Below are 20,440 nucleotides of genomic sequence, written 5' to 3'. Positions count from 1 at the left end.
CAATCCCCAGTACCAAGAAGGAAGAGGAGGAGGGGGGGGAGTAATTAAACAAAAGAAGTACCAAACTTGTCTGAAAACTACAAAACATTACTGAAAGAAATTGAAGAAGACCTAAAAACATAAGATATCCAATGTTCATGGACTGGAAGATTCAACACCATTAAGATGCTAGTACTCCCAAATAGACCTAGTTTCAATATAATTTCTGTTAAAATCTCATCTGCTTTCTTAGAAAAACTGACAAGCTCATCCTCAAACTCATGGGAAGTCCAAGGGACCCAGACTGGCCACAATAGTGTTGAAAAACAATAAGGTCAAAGGATTCAGCTGTCCCAATTTCAAAATTTATAGCAGAACCGTTTGTGGATTGCTGTTTCTGGGGTCGAGTCAGCTGCTGAAACACTGTTGTCTTGAACCCCCAGTGCAACATAGAGGGGATGGATGGGTCGATGGATAGATGGATGGATGGTGGGTCTTTCAGCCTTCAGCCTCATAAAACATATGCTGGAGCCAGGAACAGTGAAGGCTCGGGCCCAACGTGGCCCTGTCCAGAGATGGGCTTGTGGGAGGTGACTGAGCCATGAAGGTTCTGAGCCCACCAGTGGGTTGATGCATGGGGAGCAGAGTGTCCAGCTGGAAGGCTGTGGGAACTGCAGCTGGTGGGCATGGTGGAGGAAGTGGGCCACTGCGGCATGCCCTGGAAGGGCATTCTTGCACCTGGCCCTTCTTCTCCCTCTGCTTCCTGCCTGCCAGGAGCTGAGCAGACTTCCTCCAGCACATACCTCTGCCATGACCTGCCTGCCTTACCTCAGATCCAGAGCAATGGAGCCAACCACCATGGCCCCAAAACTCTGAAACTACGAGCAAATACTTTTTCTCTCTTTTGTGTTGTTTTACGCGGGTATTCGTCAAGTGGCGATGAATAGCTGAATAACACAGCCATCCTTTCTGTAACCACATCTGTGTTATGACTCTAAGCTACACCCCTACCCCTATTTTATTTTATTATTTATTTATTTATTTATTTATTTTTTGGTGGTGGTGGTACTGGGGTTCTTAGAAGCCCTTCTACCTCCGGGCTACACTCCCAGACCTATTTTTACATTTTTATTGGAAACAGGGTCTCCTAAGCCAGCGCACGCGGCTCGCTTCGAACCTGCGCGATCCTCCTGTCTCTGCCTCCCAAGCGCGGGGATTACAAGCGTGCGCCACCACGCCCGGCCCTATTTTATTTTTTATAAAAAATAACTTAGCCTCAGTAAGTTGCTGAGGCTGGCTTTGAACTTGTAATCCTTCTGTCTCAGCCTCCCAAGTACTGGGATTACAGGCGTGTGCCACTGTGCCAGGCTATGCTAATAGCGCTTACAGGTAGGCCTATGAGCCATGTCTAATAAAGCATCTGATTCAGTGTTACTATTGGATATGGCATGAGGTAGGGTTTGAGGGTCTTCCTTTGCATATAGACGTATAATTGTTGTGGTGTCTTTGTTTCAATGACTATCTTTTCCCCCATTGAACTGTCTTTGTACTTTTGTTGAAAACCAGTTGCCATAAATGTAATAGCTCATTTCCAGACTTTTATTCCATTCTTTGATCTGTATACCTATCTTTAAGCCAATAGTATACTGTCTTGATGGCTGTCGCTTTAAAATAAGACTCGAAATCTGGTAGTGGGAGTCTTTAGCTTTATTCTTTAAATTTGTTTGGAAGCTGGGCATGGTGGCACACGCTTGTAACCCCAGTATTCAGGAGGCTGAAGCAGGAGGATCACAGGTGCACGGCCAGCCTCAGCAACGCGGGGCCCTCCAAGACTTAGTGAGATCCTGTATAAAAATAAAAAATAAAATAAGACTGAGGGTGTAGCTCAGAGGTAGAATGCTTTTGGGTTCAATTCCTAGAACCACACACAAAAATTTTGATTTGGCTTTTCTAGGTCTTTCATAATTTTTTAAAAAATTCTAGAATCAGCCTATTTCTTTTTAAACTTATTTTTAACAGCTTGCTTGCTTTCTTTCTTCTTTCTTTCTTTCTTTCTTTCTTTCTTTCTTTCTTTCTTTCTTTCTTTTTTGGTGGTACTGGGGTTCCTGGAAGCCCTTCTACCTCTGGGCACTCCCAGACCTATTTTTCTTTTAATACTTTTTGTTTGGAAACGGGATCTCTTAAGCCAGCATGGCTGGCTTTGAACCTGCGCTATCCTCCTGTCTCTGCCTTCCAAGCGCGGGGATTACAAGGGTGTGCCACCATGCCCGGCTTAACAGCCTGTCTATTTCTAAGACAAAAAATAAATAAACCGTCCGGGTGTAGTGGTGCATGCTTGTAATCCCAGCATTCAGGAGGCTGACACTGGAGGATGGATGTTCGCAGACAGCCTCAGCTACTTAGTGAAGCCCTCCACAATTTTGTGAGACACGGTTTCAAAATAAAGAATAAAAGAAAGGGCAGGGTGTGTAGCTTGGAGGTCGAGTGCCCCTGGGTTCCACCCCCAGACCCCCCCACCCCCACACACAAAATAAACTCTATCTAGCTGTGCTTCTGATTAAAATGGTATTCAATCTATAAACTAGTTTGGAGACAACTATTTAACAATGTTGTTCAGAATGAACGTAGTGTGGCTTTTCTCTTAACTAGGTTTCTATGTCTCTCTTGGTGGTATTTTTAGTTTTCTGTGTATAAGTTTCATGCACATTAAATTGAAGTGCTTTTTTTAAGCTAGTGGCACATGCCTGTAATTCCCAGTTCTTGGGAGGATGAGACAGGAGGGTCACAGGTTTGAGATCAGCTTCAGGAATTTAGCACGACCCTCAGCAACTTAGTGAGACTGTTTCAAAGTAAAAAAAATAAATAAGGGCCGTGGGTGTAACCCAGGAACAGGATGCCCCGTGAGTAATCCCCAGCCCAAAAAACTCTAAGCGATTTTTAAAAATTCCATTCGTAAATGCTTCATTTTATCATCATTTCAATATTTTTAATTGTCCGCTGTTAGTGCAAAGGAATAGAATTGATCTTCGTGGAGGTGGGCTTTTTATCCTGCGGTGTTGGCAAACTCGTTTAATTTGAGTAGCGTTTCGTAGCATAGCACTCCCCTCAGACGACAATGTCACCTGTAAACAGAGATGGCTTTAAAACGTCTTCCCACCTGACTTTAAGGCTCCCACCTTCCTACACTCCCCAGTGGTGTCCCTGTCGCAGTGCCCCGGGAGCAGGGCGTGGACATTCTCCCCTGTTCCCGGGCCCGCGGGAAGCAGCCGTCTCTGCACCGTGAGGCTGGGGTGGGTTTGCGCCGCGGTGGAGGGAGTGGCCTTCCAGCCCTGGTTTAGTCAGAAGTTCTTATCACAAACAAGCCGTGGCTTTTCTCAAATGCTTTTTTAAAATTTATCAAGATGATCTGTGTCTTTGCTGTTCTAGTCTACTAGAAGGGCAAATCATATTCATCCATTCCGAAACGTTAACTAACTTGGCGCTGCTGGGGAAAGCTGCCCGGGGTCCTACGTATGCGTTGTTTTATAGAGCGCCCGAGTGGGTCTGCGGATGCTCTTTGGCGGGCTTTTGAGTGTGGGCGCAGGACAGACAAGGACGGCACTCGTCTTTTCTCATCTGTCCTCACCTGCTTGGGTTTGAGTGATGACGGCTTTCAATGAGAGCGGGGAAGGCTGCCACCTCCACTCTGTCCCGCGGGTGTTAACCCAGCAGCAGTCTCTTTCCAGCCCTTCTCCAAAGGGCAAGGTCCTTTCTTATGTGGGCGCGGGTCTTCTTCTCGGAGGCACTGGTCCCTCCTGGCTCCTGTCCCCACAATGTGGCTGAGCTAGAGGGCCAACAGCTGCAGTGTCCACCGTGCTGAGGGCCTCTTAGCTGTCCGTCACTGCCGAACGGCCCTTCTGGGGCGCCTCGGCCCCAGGCCTACTGGACCGGCTGACGGAAGCCTGCCCACAAGGGCTCATCCTTTTGACGCCACTGAGCAAGTGGAGACGTGGTGTGTGTCATGGAGGTGTTGAGTTTGCCAACAGTCCAGGACTGATCCTCTGTGGTTGTCTGCGAGCCCCACCAAGAGAGCCCAGTGCGCATCCTGAGAACCCCAAACTCAGCACCTCATGGCCCTGAGCTCACGGCATACGTGAAAGGGCCGGGCCCAGAGGCAGGCATGGTTGTCTGGAGGGCTGTCCCGCCACCTGGGCGGGCATCCCACAATCCATTGGCCTTCCCGGGGGCCCTCAGAGGGCACGGGCACTTTCCAGTCTCATACCGTAAACCCTCAGGGGTGGCTGGCCGTCGACAGCCAATGCCACCCAGCGGAAAACCTGCAGGTCAAGTTTTAGCACGCGGGAACTCAGCGCAGCTTTCCTGGTGGTCCACAGGCGTGGGACCCCTGACGCGCAGGGCCTGGCCCCCAACCCCACTTCTCTCTGCCACCTGCTGCAGCGCTAGCTTAAGGCAACCCAGGTGCTTTTCTTCTCTTTTCTCTTTCTTTCTTTTTTGGTACTGGGGATAGAACCCAGGGGCATTTTACCTCCCAGCCAAAACTCCAGCTCCCCCCTTTTTTTGTGGTACTGGGGATGGAACCCAGGGGTATTCTACCTCTGAGCTACATCCCCAGCCCTATTTTTTATTCTTTTATATTTGAAACAGGGTCTCACTGAGTTGAAGAGGGCCTCACTAAGTAGCTGAGGCTGTCTGGGAACTGCGATCCTCCAGTGTCAGCCTCCCAAATGCTGGGATTACAAGCATCTGCCACCACGCCTGGCTCCCAGCCCGGTTTTTTATTCTTTATCTTGAGACAGGGTCTCACTGAGTTGCAGAGGGCCTCACTAAGTCGCTGAGGCTGTCCGCAAACTGCGATCCTCCCGTCTCAGCCCCCGGAATGCTGGGATTCCGAGCCTGCTCCGCCACGCCGGGCTCCAAGTGCTTTACCACAAGAATGAAGGTTCCTTCAGGTCTGACTTCAGGCCCCCATGACGTCCGGATGCTTCGCTGGATCTTGCATGTCAGCGCAGCCCCAGCCCACAGCTCAGCTTCGAGGGAGAAAAGTCTACAGCAAAGGTGTGGGTGCACAAGGGCGTCCAGCTGCTGCGTGGCCGGAGGTGGGTCCTGAGAGCTGGCCACCACTGCATACCCCTCTTCATGGGAGCCAGAGCTGCGGTGGAAAAGAGCTTCCAGAAACCTACCCCGGAGAGGCAAGGGCAAGGCCGGACGTCGCCATGTGCACACTCTCGCCCGTCCTTGGCACTCCACGTTCAGAACCCCAGCCTCGTGCAGTAACGCGTCCGTGCAAGACCTCTTCCCCGCACGCTCCACCCAACCCTGGGTGTCTCACCGCCGCAAGCTGAAGCGTCCGCTCCTGTGTGCACACACCCAGCGCGCGAGCCACACTGCGGCCGGCTTGAGGCACCTTCGTGCACCAGTCCCACCCACATAAGGCACCTGTCTCTGCGTGCGTGAGCCCAGGCGGCGCGCAGCCCTGAGTGCAGCAATTCTGCTCCCTGTGCAGACCCCCGCCGGCGTGCAGAACCCCAGCCTCCCGGCATGAGACACCCACCCTGTGCGCAGCAGCCCCACCCGAGGGCAGCAGCTCCTCCCGAGGGCAGCAGCCCCTCCCGCGTGCAGCACCCCCACCCGAGGGCAGCAGCCCCACCCGAGGGCAGCAGCCCCACCCGAGGGCAGCAGCCCCTCCCGCGTGCAGCACCCCCACCCGAGGGCAGCAGCCCCTCCCGCGTGCAGCACCCCCACCCGAGGGCAGCACCCCCACCCGAGGGCAGCAGCCCCACCCGAGGGCAGCACCCCCACCCGAGGGCAGCAGCCCCTCCCGCGTGCAGCACCCCCACCCGAGGGCAGCAGCCCCTCCCGCGTGCAGCACCCCCACCCGAGGGCAGCAGCCCCACCCGAGGGCAGCAGCCCCACCCGAGGGCAGCAGCTCCTCCCGCGTGCAGCACCCCCACCCGAGGGCAGCAGCCCCTCCCGCGTGCAGCACCCCCACCCGAGGGCAGCAGCCCCGTTTCGCACCCGAGGGTGGGAAACTCCTTCCAAACCGGGCCCAGGCGGCCGCCCGCTCCCGCTCCCCGCCAGCCCGCCGTCGGCGCCGTCGGGGGGGGGGGGATCCGCCCGCCGTCCCGGGCTCCGCCTCGCCGCGCCCTCGCCCTGGCCCTCGCCCCTCCCGGGCCCGGCGCTCCAGGGAGCCTCTCGGCGCTCTCGCGGGGTGGGCGGGGCGGCGGCGGCGGCGGCGGCGCTGATTGGGCCGCGCCGCTGATGGGCGCGCGCGCGCACCACTGGCCGCGCGGGCTGCGGGCGCCGCTCCCGCCGGGCTCGGCTCGGCTCGGCGGTGCTCGGCGGCACTCGGGCCGGCTCGGCCGGGAGGCTCGGTTCGGCGGGCGGCTCGGCTGGGCTCGGCTGCTCGGCTGCTCGGCTCGGCAGCGCGGCCGCGGACGGGCTGCGCGGGGGGCGCGGGGCGCGGGGCGCGGGCCTCGGCGGCGGCGGCGGCGGACGGCCAGGGCCCCGCCCGCCCTGCTCCGGAGGCGGAGGCCTCGGCGCGGCCGGGCTGGTGCGCGGAGCCCTCGGCGGACGCGGCGGCGGCTGGCCGCCCCTCCCTGCCCGCCCGGGCGCCCACTCCCGGCGCGGGGCCCGGGCGCGATGACATCGACGGGGAAGGACGGCGGCGGGGCGCAGCACGCGCAGTATGTGGGGCCCTACCGGCTGGAGAAGACGCTGGGCAAGGGGCAGACAGGTGCGTGCGCGGCGGGCGGGCGGGCGGGCGGGGGCGCGGGGCGAGGCTGCGGCCCGGCCGGCCCGCCCGCGGCCGCGAACAATGGGCCGCCGGGCCCGCCGCGGAGCCCGCAGGCCGAGCGGCTGCGGCCGGGGCGCGGCCAAGGACACGCGGCGGGCCCGGTGCGCGGAGGCCCCGCTGCAGGTGCGCGGCCGGCCGCATTGTGCGCGAGCAGGGCGACGCCGAGCCCATTGTGGCTCGGGAGGAGGGGGCCCATCTGCCGTCTGCCGCGCCGCGCTAATAGGCGTGCGGCCCGAGCAGCTGCGCCCCGGCCCGCGCCCCCCACCGCCGGGCCCGCGCCCCGGCCCCAGCCTCGCCGGCCCTCCGCGGCGGGGTGGGAGAGCGCGGCTGGACAGCGCCGGCCCTTCTTGGGCGTCCAGCTTCAGGTCCGGGTGTCTGCGACACCGCACTCCCCCGGGGAGAGAGGGGGTGCGCGCCCCTGGGCCTGGCCCCGGAGCGGAGCTGGGTTGTACCTGCAGAGGATGGGGCTTCCCGCCCGGCCAGGCGTCTTCCGGGCACAGGTTAGCCTCCGAGGCCCCACCCTGGGCCAGCAGTGTGCAGCGCTCCCCTGCCTCTGGCCAACTTTCCAGGCCTGGCTGGGCTCTGCCAGCCCCTCATCTGGTCACGGCCGGCCGCATTCACACAGCCCTCTTTGTGGGAGGCCGGGACTCAGCCATTTTCTTTCTTCTCCCAGGACCGGCCTGTCTCTGGTGGCCCGGAGGTCCGTCTGGCATCTCCCGTTCCTCCTTTCCTAGGAGAAGTTCCTCAGAGCCGGGTGTGGGGGGTGGAGGAGAGCAGGAGGCTGCCTGGAGGGTGGGGGCCCGGGAGGCCACAGGGGGCAGAGAGAGGAGGTGGCGTCTGGTTCGAAAGTGGGCCAGCCGGCAGCCGCTGCCATGCAGCTGAGGCAGAGGCAGGAAGGTGTCGGGCCGCCGGGAGCTGCGCCCTCCCTCTCTGGAAGGCAGCCCTTGAGCCCAGTGACCAGCACAAAACACACGGAGGGCCGGCTGCGGGGTTTGAGGGGGAGGCGTGGACAGCTGGTGCTCCGCAAGTCCAGAATAGGCCTGCTTCCCGCAGAGAATAACGGCAGTATGTGCGGGCGCTCGGTGAAGGAAGGGCTCAGGATTGCAGAATGCAGAGGCAGCGGGATAATCTAATCATGGAGCCAATAAAACGTTATCACGAGGAGCCCTCAGCTGTGAGTGGTGACAGCAGAGGATCACCCCCCGGGCAGGGGCTGGCCTCCCTCTTTCTGCCGAGTTAATTGTTGTCCAGTTGATTAAGGAAGGCTTCCATCCTGTTACAAGGGGTGGGTACACAAGGATGTTCCTGAGCCTGCAGGGCCTGCCTGTGGTACTTAGAAAAGACCCTGGAGCAGCCTCTCTTCTGGGCTCGGGAAGCTGGGCTCTCCTGCCTTCCAGAAGGCTGCCATGGCACCTCTCTTGTCTCTCTTGCTGTTGGAGGGTCATCTTAGTGGATGTGGCCACCGGGTGTGCGTGCACTGAGCCTGGCCGCTTGGCACCGAACGCCAGCAGAGTCGCCGTGTCCCAGGGCTGTCCTTTACCGGAGAGGGGGCTGGCTCCCTGCCAGGGGACCTTGGTGGGAGCTCGTGGGCTGGCCCCCTCTTGGCCCCTGGAGGACCTTTTGATCCCGAGGGCCTGGCCAGGGGCACCTGAGGCAGGTGTCACTGGCTGTGACGGGAATCCGCCAGCTGGGCTTTTCTGTGGTCCAAGAAAGTGCTTGTTCAGCCCGTCCTGGGCCTGGCCCTGAAGGGCCACCAGAGCACAGTTCCTGCCACCATTGGTACCCCGGAGTCTGGACGTGTGCCCCAAGTCATGTCCCCTCCAGCTCGCTGGTAAACGGGCAGAGAACCTCCCCGCCCCAGCCAGAGCTTGGCGCCTTCGAGTGTTTCCGTAGCCTCTCGGAGAATCCTGTGGGAGGAGGTGGAGGGCCCAGGCCCCTTGGCATCTCCTGGGGCCAGGTTCCAAAGAAGCCATGGGCCCATCCTCAGAGACTACTCCCTCTGTGGCGGGAGAGGGGAGGAGGCTGGGCAGGCTCTTGGGGAAGTGGCAGCCGCTCCAGGCACAGGGCAAGGGCGTGAGGCTGTCCTCCAGCCCACCTGGCTGGGCCACAGGTGGGTAGGTGGGCCTGGGGCATCCCTTCCCAAGTGGAGCTATGGTGGCTGGTGGGCTGGAGAGGTGTCTGGGGGTGGGGAAGATAGTGAGGATGGGCCATGTGAGGGGGGGACAGGAGAGAGGGAGGGATTCGGTGGCACCGGGGAGACAGGCACAGCGGCAACCCGGCGGAGTTGAGGGTCCCAGGCCTGGGAGCGGCAGGTGCCTCCCTGCGAGCAGAGGTGGACCTGGAGAGGAAGGAGGTGGCCCTGAGGACCAGGTGGTTAGTGGCTGCTGTTGTTGGCCCTGGAGTGGGGCCAGGCTGCCAAGTAGCCACCTGGGATGCTACGGGGGGCTGCGGCCCAGAGATCGTGTGGATGGGAGCTAGTGGCCCCACGGTGAAGGTGGAGGGCCCGCGTTGTGGGCACCCTGTTGCACCTGGCGGTCACCACCCCGCCAGGTCTCTCTGGGCACAGTGCCTTCACACAGCAGAACACAGCTATTCAAATGGGGAAACCGAGGCTTAAAACCCAGCCTCTTGTCAAGGGTGGTGCTCCCTGGGGTGCAGGCAAACCCACTGTCTCCTTGCAGAGGGCTAGTTCAGAGTTGGGGTGTCAGGGGGCACACAGCCCTCCCAGCTCTCTCCTGCACAGTTCTGTTCCCTCACCAGTTACAGCCCGAGCCCTGCCCTTGTCCTCCTTCTGTCCTGTGGGAGCAGGCCCTAGGGGCAGCTTGGCACACAGGCGCTGGAAATGCGGGGCCTCACTGCTCCTGGGCCTGGGGACCTCAGGACCCAGCCTGTCTTCATGCACTGAACACCTTAGGGTGCTCTGTGTCCCTGCGTCTTAGCACCTCGTCACTGGTCATGGTGAGGCACCCTGCTGAGACCAGGCTCCGCTCTTGCTGGAAAGGGACACTGGGCAGAGGGCACGGCGTGGGCACTTGGGGTGAGGTGCCACACAGGCCTCCTGCGGGCTGCCCTGATGTGCTGTCAGGGCTACAGCAAATGGGCTCAGCCTGGGACCTGATGGCGCCTGGGCCCCAGCATAGTGGGCTTGAATAGGGATGGCTTTCTGGAACCAGCTGTGGCTGTGGCCCTGCATCGTCTGGTGGTGACGAGGTTGTCGGAGCACAGTGTCCTACATGGCCACCCCGCTGGCCCTCGCCGTGACGTGAAGCTTGGCCCTGCTTGGAGCTTTGCAGGCTCCTGGGCCAGCGAGCTGGTTTCCGGCAGATCCTCTTGCCGCCGGGCCGCTGCTGCTGCAGAGGGCACCTGGCTGAGCCTCCGAGGGGTCCTGCCCTTCCCTTGCCAAGTGTGGCCAGGCATCGTCCTGATTGGACTCCTGGCATCGCCGTGTGTCCACACCCCACACCTTTCAGCCGGCTACCTCAGGGATGGTGCGACCAACTAGGGCCTTACGGCTGCCCACAGCGGCGGCCTGCCTGGGTAGATGTGAGCACGGCCTGCTCCCTTGCTGCGGCCCTGTTCATCTCCGGTGTTTGCAGAGTGGCCTTGGAGTCTGGGGGGGGCCAGGCGGCCGCGGTCCCCATCCTCCCCACTGCAGGCATGAGCCAGTGCTGGCACTCAGCTCCTTCCCTCTGTGTTAAACCGGGCAGCACTGGGTGCAGCCCGCGCCCTTGGGAAGTCCGTGGAAGGGAGGGCACCTTCGGGGCGACCTGGCGGCTCCTCTTGGAGGGCACCCGGGGATGGTCAGGCTGCTTTTGAAGTCAGCACCCATGGGCTGGCCTGCTCCAGTGCTGGCCTGTGGGGAGCGTGCTGGGCGGTCCTGCGCTGCTGGCCCCGGAGGCCATGCGCAGCCCATGGGCCCTGGCTACTCGGTCGCAGAGGACCTGTGAGCCTCCGGCCCTGCATCTGTCGAACGGGGCTTTCTTGGCGGCCCGGAGGCTGCACCCAGCACCTGGGGTGGGGCACATCTGCTGGCCATGTGGGGAGCGGCAGGGACCTGTCAAGAACCATCTGGGATCCCACAGGAGGGGAGGGGTCCTCCGGGCTTGCCTGGGGTCCCTCGTGCTGTCCCACACTCTGTAGGACCTTAATGGTGCCAGGACAGAGCGCCCCAGTGCCAGGCGAGCCCCGAGTTGCCTGCAGAGCTGAGGATGTGTCCAGTGCCACGACTGCGGGTGATGGGCCTGCACCCTCTGTGTGCTGGGCCCAAGGCCCAGGTCCCAGCTCCAGGTGGCCAGCTGCCGCAGGCCCCCAAGGCCTCACCCAGGGGTGCTGGCTGAGCCTGGCTGCACAGAAGGGTGTTGGGCTAGGCCAAACCCCTGGGGACAAGGCAGGGATTGTGCCAGGCCGACCGCCTCTCAGAGCCAGCCTGCTGGGGCCAGGCCTTGTTCCACCGCCTCTGAGGGGCCAGTGTTCTGGGGCCCAGCAGCTGGAAACCAGGCCCCGCCTGCCGGGCACTGCCCTGTCCAGCTGTTAAAGAGAAACACCCCCTTTTCCTCAGGCCGCCTCCACTGTTCTGGCCCTAGTAGGCCACCCACCCTGGTTGGGTGTAGGGTTCTTCTGTGAACCCATGGCGGTAGTGGTGCCTCCTGGCAGAGTTGGGGTCATGTAGGTTTATGCATGTAAAGCCAGGTGCCGGGTCTTTCAAGCTGCCCAGGGGTCCTGGCCCGTGAAGACAGGCCACCTTCCGAGGTGGCCACAGAATCCTTGTGGGCTTGGCTAGGGTTGAATGGATACTCCAGGGCCATGGTGGAGTCAGGGATGGACTGGGGAAGGGTGGGAGTTCTGAGCTCCTCTGGAGGGTCCCTGAGGGCAGGAAATTTCTGGCCTGCGTGGGGAGGGGTGCCTTTGGGTACTAACACCACTGCTGCCTGCTCTGAGCGCAGGCTGGGCTTGGGTCCTGAAGGGCAGGGCTGGACTTCAGGCAGAGGTGGGAGAGCCGCCTGGACACAGCTACTGTGTGGCCAGTGACGCAGATGGGGGTGGCCACACGTCAGCCAGGCTCGGAGCCGTGGGCGGCTTGCAGGGGCAGTCTGCCTGGTTAGGAATGTGGCCTCTGAGGCATGGCTTGGCCTGGGAGCCCTGGGTGACCGTGCCACTGGGCAGCCCCTTGCGTTGGTGCAGGGGCCAGGATGGGGCTGGGTGCCCCCGCCAGTATCTGGAGAAAAGGGCTGCTGAGTTTAGCCACATGCCTGTGGGGAATGGAGGCCCGGCTAGGTGCCATGGCCAGAGCAGGGCCCACTCGCTGGGGTTGCTGGCCAGTGGGCTGGCCCGGTCAGAGGCTCACCTGGCCGCCGGTCAGTCCTTCTTGTTGTGGCTCTTAGTCCTCACACTGGCCAGCAGACAGGCACAGCCCCTGCTCAGGAAGGCACCTGGCCAGAGGATGGCTGCTGGCCAGGGGTGGTGGCTTCTTAGGGCATTCATTTTGTCCCAGACACCTGGCATCCAGCAGCCAGATCTGGGCTTTTCAGCTAAGATCTGTGTGTGGCCAGCTCACGCCCCTTTCCAGGCAGGGAGCTGCAGGCCCTGCCCGCATCCTCACTGTCAGAGGCCCCTCCTACCTGTCCTGTGTAGGAGAGGCAAGCCTGGCATAGCCCATAGCTCAGGTCTTCAGTGGGCACCGCCCATGCATGGGAGCCCTCGGACAGCGTGGCCCCATGCCTGCGACTTCCCAACCTTCCCTGCTCATTGCCATACCACCCTCTCTCCCTCCTCCCTCTTCTCCTCTCCCTCTTCCTCCTGCTCCTCCCTTCCTCCCTCTCCTCCTCCTCTCTCTTCCTCCTGCTCCTCCTCCTTCTTCCCCTCCTCCTCTTCCTTCCTCTCCTCCTCCTCCTCTTCCTCCTCCTCCTCCTCCCCTCCTCCTCTTCCCCCTCCTCCTGCTGCTCCTCCCCCTCCTCCCTCTCTTCCTTCTTCCCCCCCTCCTCCTCCTGCTCATCTTCCCCTCTTTCTTCTCTTCTTCTGGGTTAAGCACAGGGCTGCTCTACATCTGAACCACACACCTCCTGTTCCCCTTTTTTGAAACAGGGTCTCGCTAAATGCTAAACTGCAAATTGCAAAGGATCTGGCTAAGTTGCTGGGGCTGTCCTTGAACCTGTGACCCTCCTGTCTCAGCTTCCGAGCCTTGGGACCTCCGGTGTGCACCACACCCGGCTCCCAGCCTTCCCTGTTCTCCTTGGTCCAGGGGCATAGAGTGACTGTTGACAGCAGCAGGCTCCCTGTAAGCTGCTGCTTCTGGTCTTGCGCTCTGCAGCAGAGCCAGGAGCTAGTCTGCAGAGCGCCTGCCAGCCCCTCTGTGGCTTCTCCTCGGGCTGGCCCGGGGCTGTCCTCACTGCAGCGTGGAGCCAGGCAGGTCAGAGCCGGGGCAGCGGCGGCCGTCCAGGGCCCGGGTTTCAGGACACTCCCGTGTCCAGCGTGTGGCAGAGCCCTCAGGGAGGCCCCCACCAGGCTCAGGCCGAGGGCCACAGTGCAGGTGGGGAGTCCCGTGTGTCCACGCCTGTTTCTCAGCCTGTAAAGCGGCCTGGCGGGAGGCGGCGCTGTGGGAATGAGCTCACTCGCGCCCAGCCCGGGCCTGGCTTGGACCGGCAGTACCTGGGGCTGGGGGCGTGGGGGCCAGGGCCGGGGTGCAGCGGGAGGAAGGAGGACAGATGGGTCACCGTGCCTCCTCGGCCCCTCAGCTGACGGATATTCCCGGAGCCCTCATTGGAGGGGCTCAAGTGGGCGGATGATGAGGATTGTGGCAAAGCCGGCCACCAGCTGTGCCTGGCCGGGGGATACCGGGCCAGCCTTGTCCCTCAGGCTCAGGCTGGCAGCTGCCTCTGCCCACCCCCACGGGCTTGCCTGTCCCTCTGCCACATGCCAGCATGGGACCTCAGATTCGCCTCTGGGTTGCTGCCCGCCGGCTGCCCCACCCTGGGCTGCGTCCTGCCTGGCAGGTACAGAGGACTTGGGCGCAGGTGCAACAGGGCAGTTGTGGGCCTTGGTCCTCAGGGGCTGCTGAGCCTCTGCCCCATGGTTCCCCGGACTTGTGTGGGGTTGAGGCCATTGTGGGAAGTGTGCACTGGCTCTGGGCTTACCCTGGATTATGGCCTTGCCTGACACAGATAGACAGAGGTGTCTCTAAAACCCAGTGAGCCCCCGGCCTTGGCCACCGAGGCACATGGCCAGTTTTGCCCCAGCCCCTCCCCCTGCCCCCATTATTTAGAAGCAAATCCCAGACAGCATTTAACTGTAAGTGTTCTGGGTCTTTGTCAAAAAGACAGAGACTTGCCGGGCGTGGTGGCGCATGCTTGTGATCCCAGCATTCGGGAGGCTGAGACAGGAGGATCACGGTTCGCGGCCAGCCTCAGCTACTTAGTGAGGCCCTCTGCAACTCAGTGAGACCCTGTTTTAAATAGAGAATAAAGACTATAGAGCTGGGCATGTTGCCTGGAGATAGAATGCCCCTGGGTTTCTAGTACCCCGGGGCATTTCCCCCAGTACCAAAAAAAAGACACACCAGGCTGGGTGGTGTACCACTGTAGTCCCAGTACTTGGGAGGCTGTGACAGGAGGATGCAGGTTCGAAGTCAGCCTCAGCAATGTAGTGAGGCTCTCAGCAACTTAGTGAGACCCTGTTTTCAAGTAGAAAATAAAACAGGGCTAAAGGTATAGCCTAGAAGTAGGAGGCCCCTGGGTTCCATCCCCACCCCCCCACACACACACTACAGAGACTTTTAATACCATCAGCACCCTGGAAATTAACACTCGCTCTTAAACACCAGCAGAAATGCAGGCAAATGCTGAAGTTTGGGCTTTGGAGGGCTTCCTGGAGCCTGGACCTCTACCGCTGGCCACTCTGCCAGGGGAGGGTGTAGCCTCCTGGCCTCCTCCACCCTGAACCCTGACCCCTGACCTCTGAGTGGGTGCAGACCTGGGCACCATCTCCAGTCCTCCCATCATTGCTCATGGGGCTCTGATGTTGCCAGTGCCAGCCAGCCAGGGCCACGGCACAGGTGGACCTGGCCCTGCCTGAGGCAGCGGCTCCCAGACTCCAGGCTGCTCACGAGTGTGCGGGTGCTGTGTAGGTGAGAAGGGACGCCGCAGCCAGCGCTCACGGGGCACCCGGCCCTGCCCCAGGGCTGCGCTGCCCTCCCGGAACCCTCAGCCCCAGTGCCCTCCCGCGGGTGAGGACGCGGGCCCACCGGCTCCTGTGTCTGGCTGGGCGGCCGTGGGCCTGGGGGAAGCTGCCCCCGAGGCTCCTCGTGGTTCCAGACCTTGCAGCGTTGATGCCCCAGGCCCAGCTTCTGCTCAGCACCTTACTCCATGCTGGCTCCTGGCTCTGGGCGCAGCCTCAGCCTCGGGAGCAGGAGGTCCCCTCACAATCGAGGGCCTGCGGGTCCCCATGGGGGGGAGGCTACATCCTGGCCAGTAGGTAAACACGGGTGAGTGGCAGGGACCGAGGCAGGGCTGCCCCATACAGGCTGCGGCTCCAGGCCTGTGGAGTTCCCGGGCCAGCACGCCTAGCCTGTGGCCTCCACGTGTGGCCTACCTTGACACGCACCTTGGGCTGCAGATGAACAGGCACCCCGGAGTGCTGGGGCCAGGCTGCGGAGACAGTGGACTCTGCTCCTTGCCCGCGAGTCAGGGCTGGGTGTGCAGCGTTTCACGCACAGTGATGCACAGAGCCTGTGTGGTGGGGCCACCCTCCCCCTCCCCAGGAGCGTGTGGACGCTTGGCAATCCATAGCCCACACACGCCTGCACCCTTGGTGCCAGGAGCCCCTGGCTGATGGGTGCCAGCACCTGGGCGGCCCCCACCTGTCCCCATGTACCCTCCCTCATTCCTGGGGAGAGCCTAGGCGAGCCTCGGGGGTGCTGAGTGCCACCTCTGCTGTGTCAGCAGGCCTCTGCGCCTCCTGCCCGGCTGGGAGCTGTCCAGCAGGGCTGTGCTGAAGTTCGTAGCTCCTGCCTCTGTGAGAGGCTGACGTGGTCCTCAGACACCTGCCTCAGCTGGGAAGAGCTATGTGAGGACTAGGTCCCTGGCGAGTCCCAGGTCCGCCCCCAGCTGCGTGCTTCCAGAAGTGTGCAAGGAGGGCGGGAGGTGGGAAGGCGCTGGCCTGCCCGGGCCTCCAGCTGCCTGTCCAGGTCTGGCTGAGCCTCCCATGCAGGCCTGGCTGTCTGGCAGCGTGACCTCCTGGGCAGTTGATCTTGACCTTGGCCTCGTGTCCCTGGATGATACTCCTGGGCAGGACTCTTGATGGGAGACGACACTTCAGTGGGTGCTGGGGGTCCTCTTGGGCCCTACATCTCCCACAAGCCAGCCCTAGGGTTCCCAGAGGGGTCTCCAGGCTGCTCTGGGATGGGGTACTGGGATCGGCCCAGAATCAGGATGCCAGGCCCCAGCTTCTCCCTAGGCTCCACCCCTCTCCCCAGCACTGCTGTCCTGGGGTAGCCTGGGGAGGGGCCTGGACTGGCAGGTGAGGTTTGGGAAGGGCAGAGGCCTGGGGAGCCTGACCTCCCCAGAGGAGGCGTGGAGGCTGCTGACACAGCTGACCACCCCAGGGCCAGCTGCCAGGTCACCTCAGATGGCAGGCCAGGCCTGTGGCCTTGAAAACCAATTCCCAGGGGACTCACCTGATCACAGAGTGGTACAGAATGATCCCAGCAGATGCCACTGTGTGACAGAGGTGTCTGCAGAGGAGGTGGCCACGTCCAGCGGGCGGGCCTGTGCATATGCCCAAGGGGCTGTTCCCTCCCTGGAGGACTTGTTGGGGCCTGATGGGGCTACAGTGGGGACACCACTGGTGACCCGTGCCCAGGGTCTGCGGGGAAGGGGCCTTGTTTCGGGCCCCAGCAGAAGTGCTTGGTGTCTAGTGTCCCCGGTGCTTGCCCTACCGTCCTCAGCTTGCTGCCCCCCAGTGCCCTTGCCTGGGTCATGCAGGCCCCTCCCGTGCGGATGCCGGGCCCATGCACGGCCCACATGGTTGTGCCCTCATTAGCCTTAATTGTGTGGGGGAGGGTGGTGCAAAGCTCAGGGGTGTCCCCCTGGGTGTCCCAGGCCTGTCATCTGAGATATTGTGGGGTTCTTTGGGGACCTCTGCACTGGGGTTCCCAGTCCTGCCGCCCCTTCTTGGGGAGCAGGGGTGGGAAGGGGGCTGGCCCACAGCTCTTGCTACCCATCCCTCCCAGAGAGCAGGGGCCGGCAGGGGGCCTGGTCCTCAGCTTCTTGGTGCCGGTCCCTTGCTGGTAGACACATGCCCTTGGAGACACCTTCTCTGGGCAGCCCTCTCCTGGTGGGAGAATCCCAGCAGCCGTCCCTGTGCTCCAGGCCCGAGGCAGGAGCCCCTCATGAGCCTGGGGAGGAGGAAGTTCAGCCACCCTGGCGCTGGGTGCCAATGGGACCCTATCTGTGAGGCTGGTCTGCGTTGAGGGAATTCTTGACTTTGTGAGAGTGCTTCTGGGGAGCTGAGCCCCCGGCTCCAGAGCAGCTGGTAGCCCCGGGCATGCTCCCCCAGGTGCCTTTTCGGGGGTTTTGCAGTTCAGGGACCCATTTGGGCTATGGCTGGGCCCAGGCTCGTCACATGGATGCCTGCTCCTTGGGTTGAGTGCTAAGCCTTTTCCACCTGGAGCGGCCGGCAGTCCCCAGTGACGGCTTCCATGTGCAGCTCTGGGCAGGGCAGTGCTGACTACTCCCTTCCCATCTGGAGTCCAGGGCGCTAGGGCCTGGTGTGTGAGCCCAGGGGCCCCCGTGGCAGGGTGATGCCGGCTCTCTTCTGGTGAGCGTAGCCTCAGGACAGGTGGCTTCACTGGCTTCATAGGTCAAGTCTGTGCACACCCTGCCAGGCTGAGTGTGACCTGGTGTATCCTCTACCGGGGGCAGACCCCAGGCTGCTGTCTGCTTTGGGGCTTGGCGGCAGGCCAGAGGGGGCGCGTTAGCACGTGGCAGTCCCTCCAGGGTCAGGACGGGAGGCCAGCTGTAGCTTATCACTGGGTTTAGATGCCCACCGGTGGGTCCATGAGTGCCCAGCCTCTCTGGGAGTGTGTACATCTCTTGAGGGCTCTTCTCTGGGTGCCAGAAGGTGGTAGAACCTGGTGTCTATAGTGCTGGCATTCCAGGGCTGGACGCCGAAGCACCAGGCTGTGACCGGTGTCCTGGTTTGCCTTCCGGGGCAATGGGCTGGGTCCCTCTTCCTGCCTCTCCAAGTTAGACACCTGACATGCTTTGGCCCATGAAGCACGAACAGGATTCCCATTGTCGGGTGGAAGTGTCCAGAGCCAGTGACCCTCCCAGCCCAACCCACAGCAGCACCTGCATGGACACTGCTCGGCTCCAGCCATGGGTGCTGCTCCTCTCTCCAAACGGCCTTGCCCTTCAGCCTCCAGCAGCCTCAGCCTTCAAGGTCGTGGGAGTGGGAGGGGGCTCCAGGGCTGACTCCCTCCAGCGGGCCTCGCCTCTCTCCCTTCCCACTGCTGGGCCTTCCCAATTCCTCTGCCTGTATCCCAATGTCTCCCTCTTCCTGCCCCTTGCCCCCGTCATGTCCCCTCCTTGGGAACCCCCTGCCAGGGCTGCACCCCTGTGGGAGTTGGGGTTTGCGGGGAGCTGAGTGTCAGCCAGGCTGCCCCGTCTGGAGCCCCGGGAGTGACCCCCCAGGGCTAGAGACAGGGACCATTGCATAGCAACAGTGCCAGGCTGCAGACCTCCTATCCCAGCAGCCCGGGGAGGGGGAGATGAGAAAGCGCAAAGGTCCTGGAATGAGGGGCCATCTGCCCAAGCCCCTGGGGGGGAGAGGCGGCCAGGCAGACGTCCTCTCTGGGTCCCTGGTGCGGCCACCGGCTCTATGGCACCAGGGGACAGACGTGTTTGGGCGCCGCGGGGTGTGGGCCAGCAGGCTCTGCCGCTCTCCTCTCTGTCCTTCCTGCCCGCTGCCCACTAAGCAGATTCTATTATTACCCCAGGCTGAAGATTACCTTGCAGGCGCTCCTGATGCGGGGGCTGGGCGGTGTTTCTGTTTCTGAAGCAGTGGGCGACTGCAGGGCCCTGTGTGACTCCCCTCCAGGACCAGGGCCTCTCGCAGGTGTTCTGGGAGGGCCGTGTGTGTCCATCCACCTGTTTGTCTCTGGTGACGTGGACAGCAGTCTCTCTGGGGTCCTGAGCAGCATCTGGGGGCCCCAGGAAGGCTGCCCCTCCCTCCCCATGCCCGCCACACCTCCGCAAGGTGGTGGGTGTTGGAGATCCAGCCTGGGCGCTCTGCTCCCGCCCACGCCATCCACAGTCTGCTGTTCCCGGGTCCACCCCAAATGCACTCCTGCCTTCCCCAGGCCTTCCTGCTGCCCCTGCCTGGTGCCACCCACCTCCCCAGGCTGGGTTCCATGGGGTCCCGCCCTGCTCCCTGGGCTCCCACAGCCTCCTCCTGGGCCCTGGCCACCACCGCGTCCTCGCTTCACAGCTTCTGTGCACCCCTGCACCAGGCCCCGCATGGGGCTGGCGAAGCGTGAACACTGGCTAAGCCGACAGACGGGTGTCCAGAGCAGGCAGCCCCACCTGCCGGGCGTGGCAGATTTGAGGCTGTGCACCTGGCCGGGACCCTAGACCCCACTCCCCATCACTGCACTCAGCAGCAGGAAGCGGGGTGTCACTGGAGAGAGCGAGGGGGGGCCCTTGTTGCCCTTGGAGCCCTCAGAGATACTGGCTGTTCTGCTGGTGAAGAGGCCCGGGAAGCCTGCGGGCCCCCGTGCCTGCAGAGGGTGCCACGGGAGGGCGTGAGGTGTGCGGGGGCTGGGCGAGGGTGGGCGGCTCTGGTGCCTCAAGTGGCCCCTCTGGTGTTTGTACCTGTGGGAGAGGGCAGGGTGGGCTCAGCCCTGGACCGCGGCAGACCTGAAGAGAGGGTAGCAGGGTCCCAGGCAGCGGCATGCAGAAGAGGCCTGGAAGCGGTCTGTGCTTGCTGCTTCAGGGTGGAGCTCCAGTGTGTACAAGCCTGCGGGCCTGTGTTTCAGTGTGCACGAGTGTCTATAGGCCTGTGCGTGCAGGTTTGTGAGGTGGAAGTACAGTATAAGACTGTAGGACGTGCACATGTGCTTGTTTGTGTATCTGCATGATTGTGTATGTGTGTGTGTGTGTGTGTAGGTAAGACCTGTGTGCTGTGTGTGCGTGTGTGTGTGACCGCACACGTGTGTGGGCATATATGTGTGCATGCACACAGGTGTGCCTGCATGTGGGATGACAAGTGGAGGCTCCCTGGGGATGCCTAAGGAAGGCGTCCCCAACCTCATCACCATAGCAACCTGTGCCCATCCCAGGGGCCTCCAGGGGCGGGGCCTGGCCAGAGCAGAGCAGGAGGGAGCGGCTGCAGTCTCTGAGCTCTGCCAGGGCACCTGGGAATGGGTCTGTCTGCCTGGCCTGCACCGGCAGCGCCTCAGAGCCAGGCACTCTGAATCGCCCACTCTGTCCAGCCCAGTATTCCTGCCATTCGGGCCTGGGAGCTGCTGGTCAGGGCCCCGGCAGCTGGGTCTGTGCAGGTGCGAGCCTGGCCGCCTGGAAAGGCCGGGGGCTCCTGTGCCTGGCTCGTGCTGGCCCCCTCCCCGCCCTGCCCACACCTCCAGGGAAGCGGCCCTGAAGACCTCTCTCCTGCAGGTGG

At 62.0% G+C, this 20,440-nt stretch overlaps 1 protein-coding gene across 1 annotated transcript in view; it reads left to right on the top strand.

Annotated features, from left to right (window-relative positions):
- Nucleotides 1-6,618: 6,618 nt before the first annotated feature.
- BRSK2 (BR serine/threonine kinase 2) overlaps nucleotides 6,619-20,440 on the top strand; it is a gene marked incomplete at both ends in the record, with an annotated part of 51,896 nt that continues 38,074 nt past the window's right edge. Inside the window, one exon of the mRNA XM_080693883.1 lies at nucleotides 6,619-6,712. Within this exon, the coding sequence (XP_080550009.1) occupies nucleotides 6,619-6,712 (94 nt within the window). The remainder of the gene's footprint in view (nucleotides 6,713-20,440) is intronic.

The sequence above is a fragment of the Muscardinus avellanarius genome, assembly GCF_963383645.1.
Source record: "Muscardinus avellanarius genome assembly, chromosome: 1".
Lineage (NCBI taxonomy): Eukaryota > Metazoa > Chordata > Mammalia > Rodentia > Gliridae > Muscardinus > Muscardinus avellanarius.
Note: the sequence above shows the minus strand (reverse complement) of the source record. Positions and strands in the feature narration are given on the sequence as shown.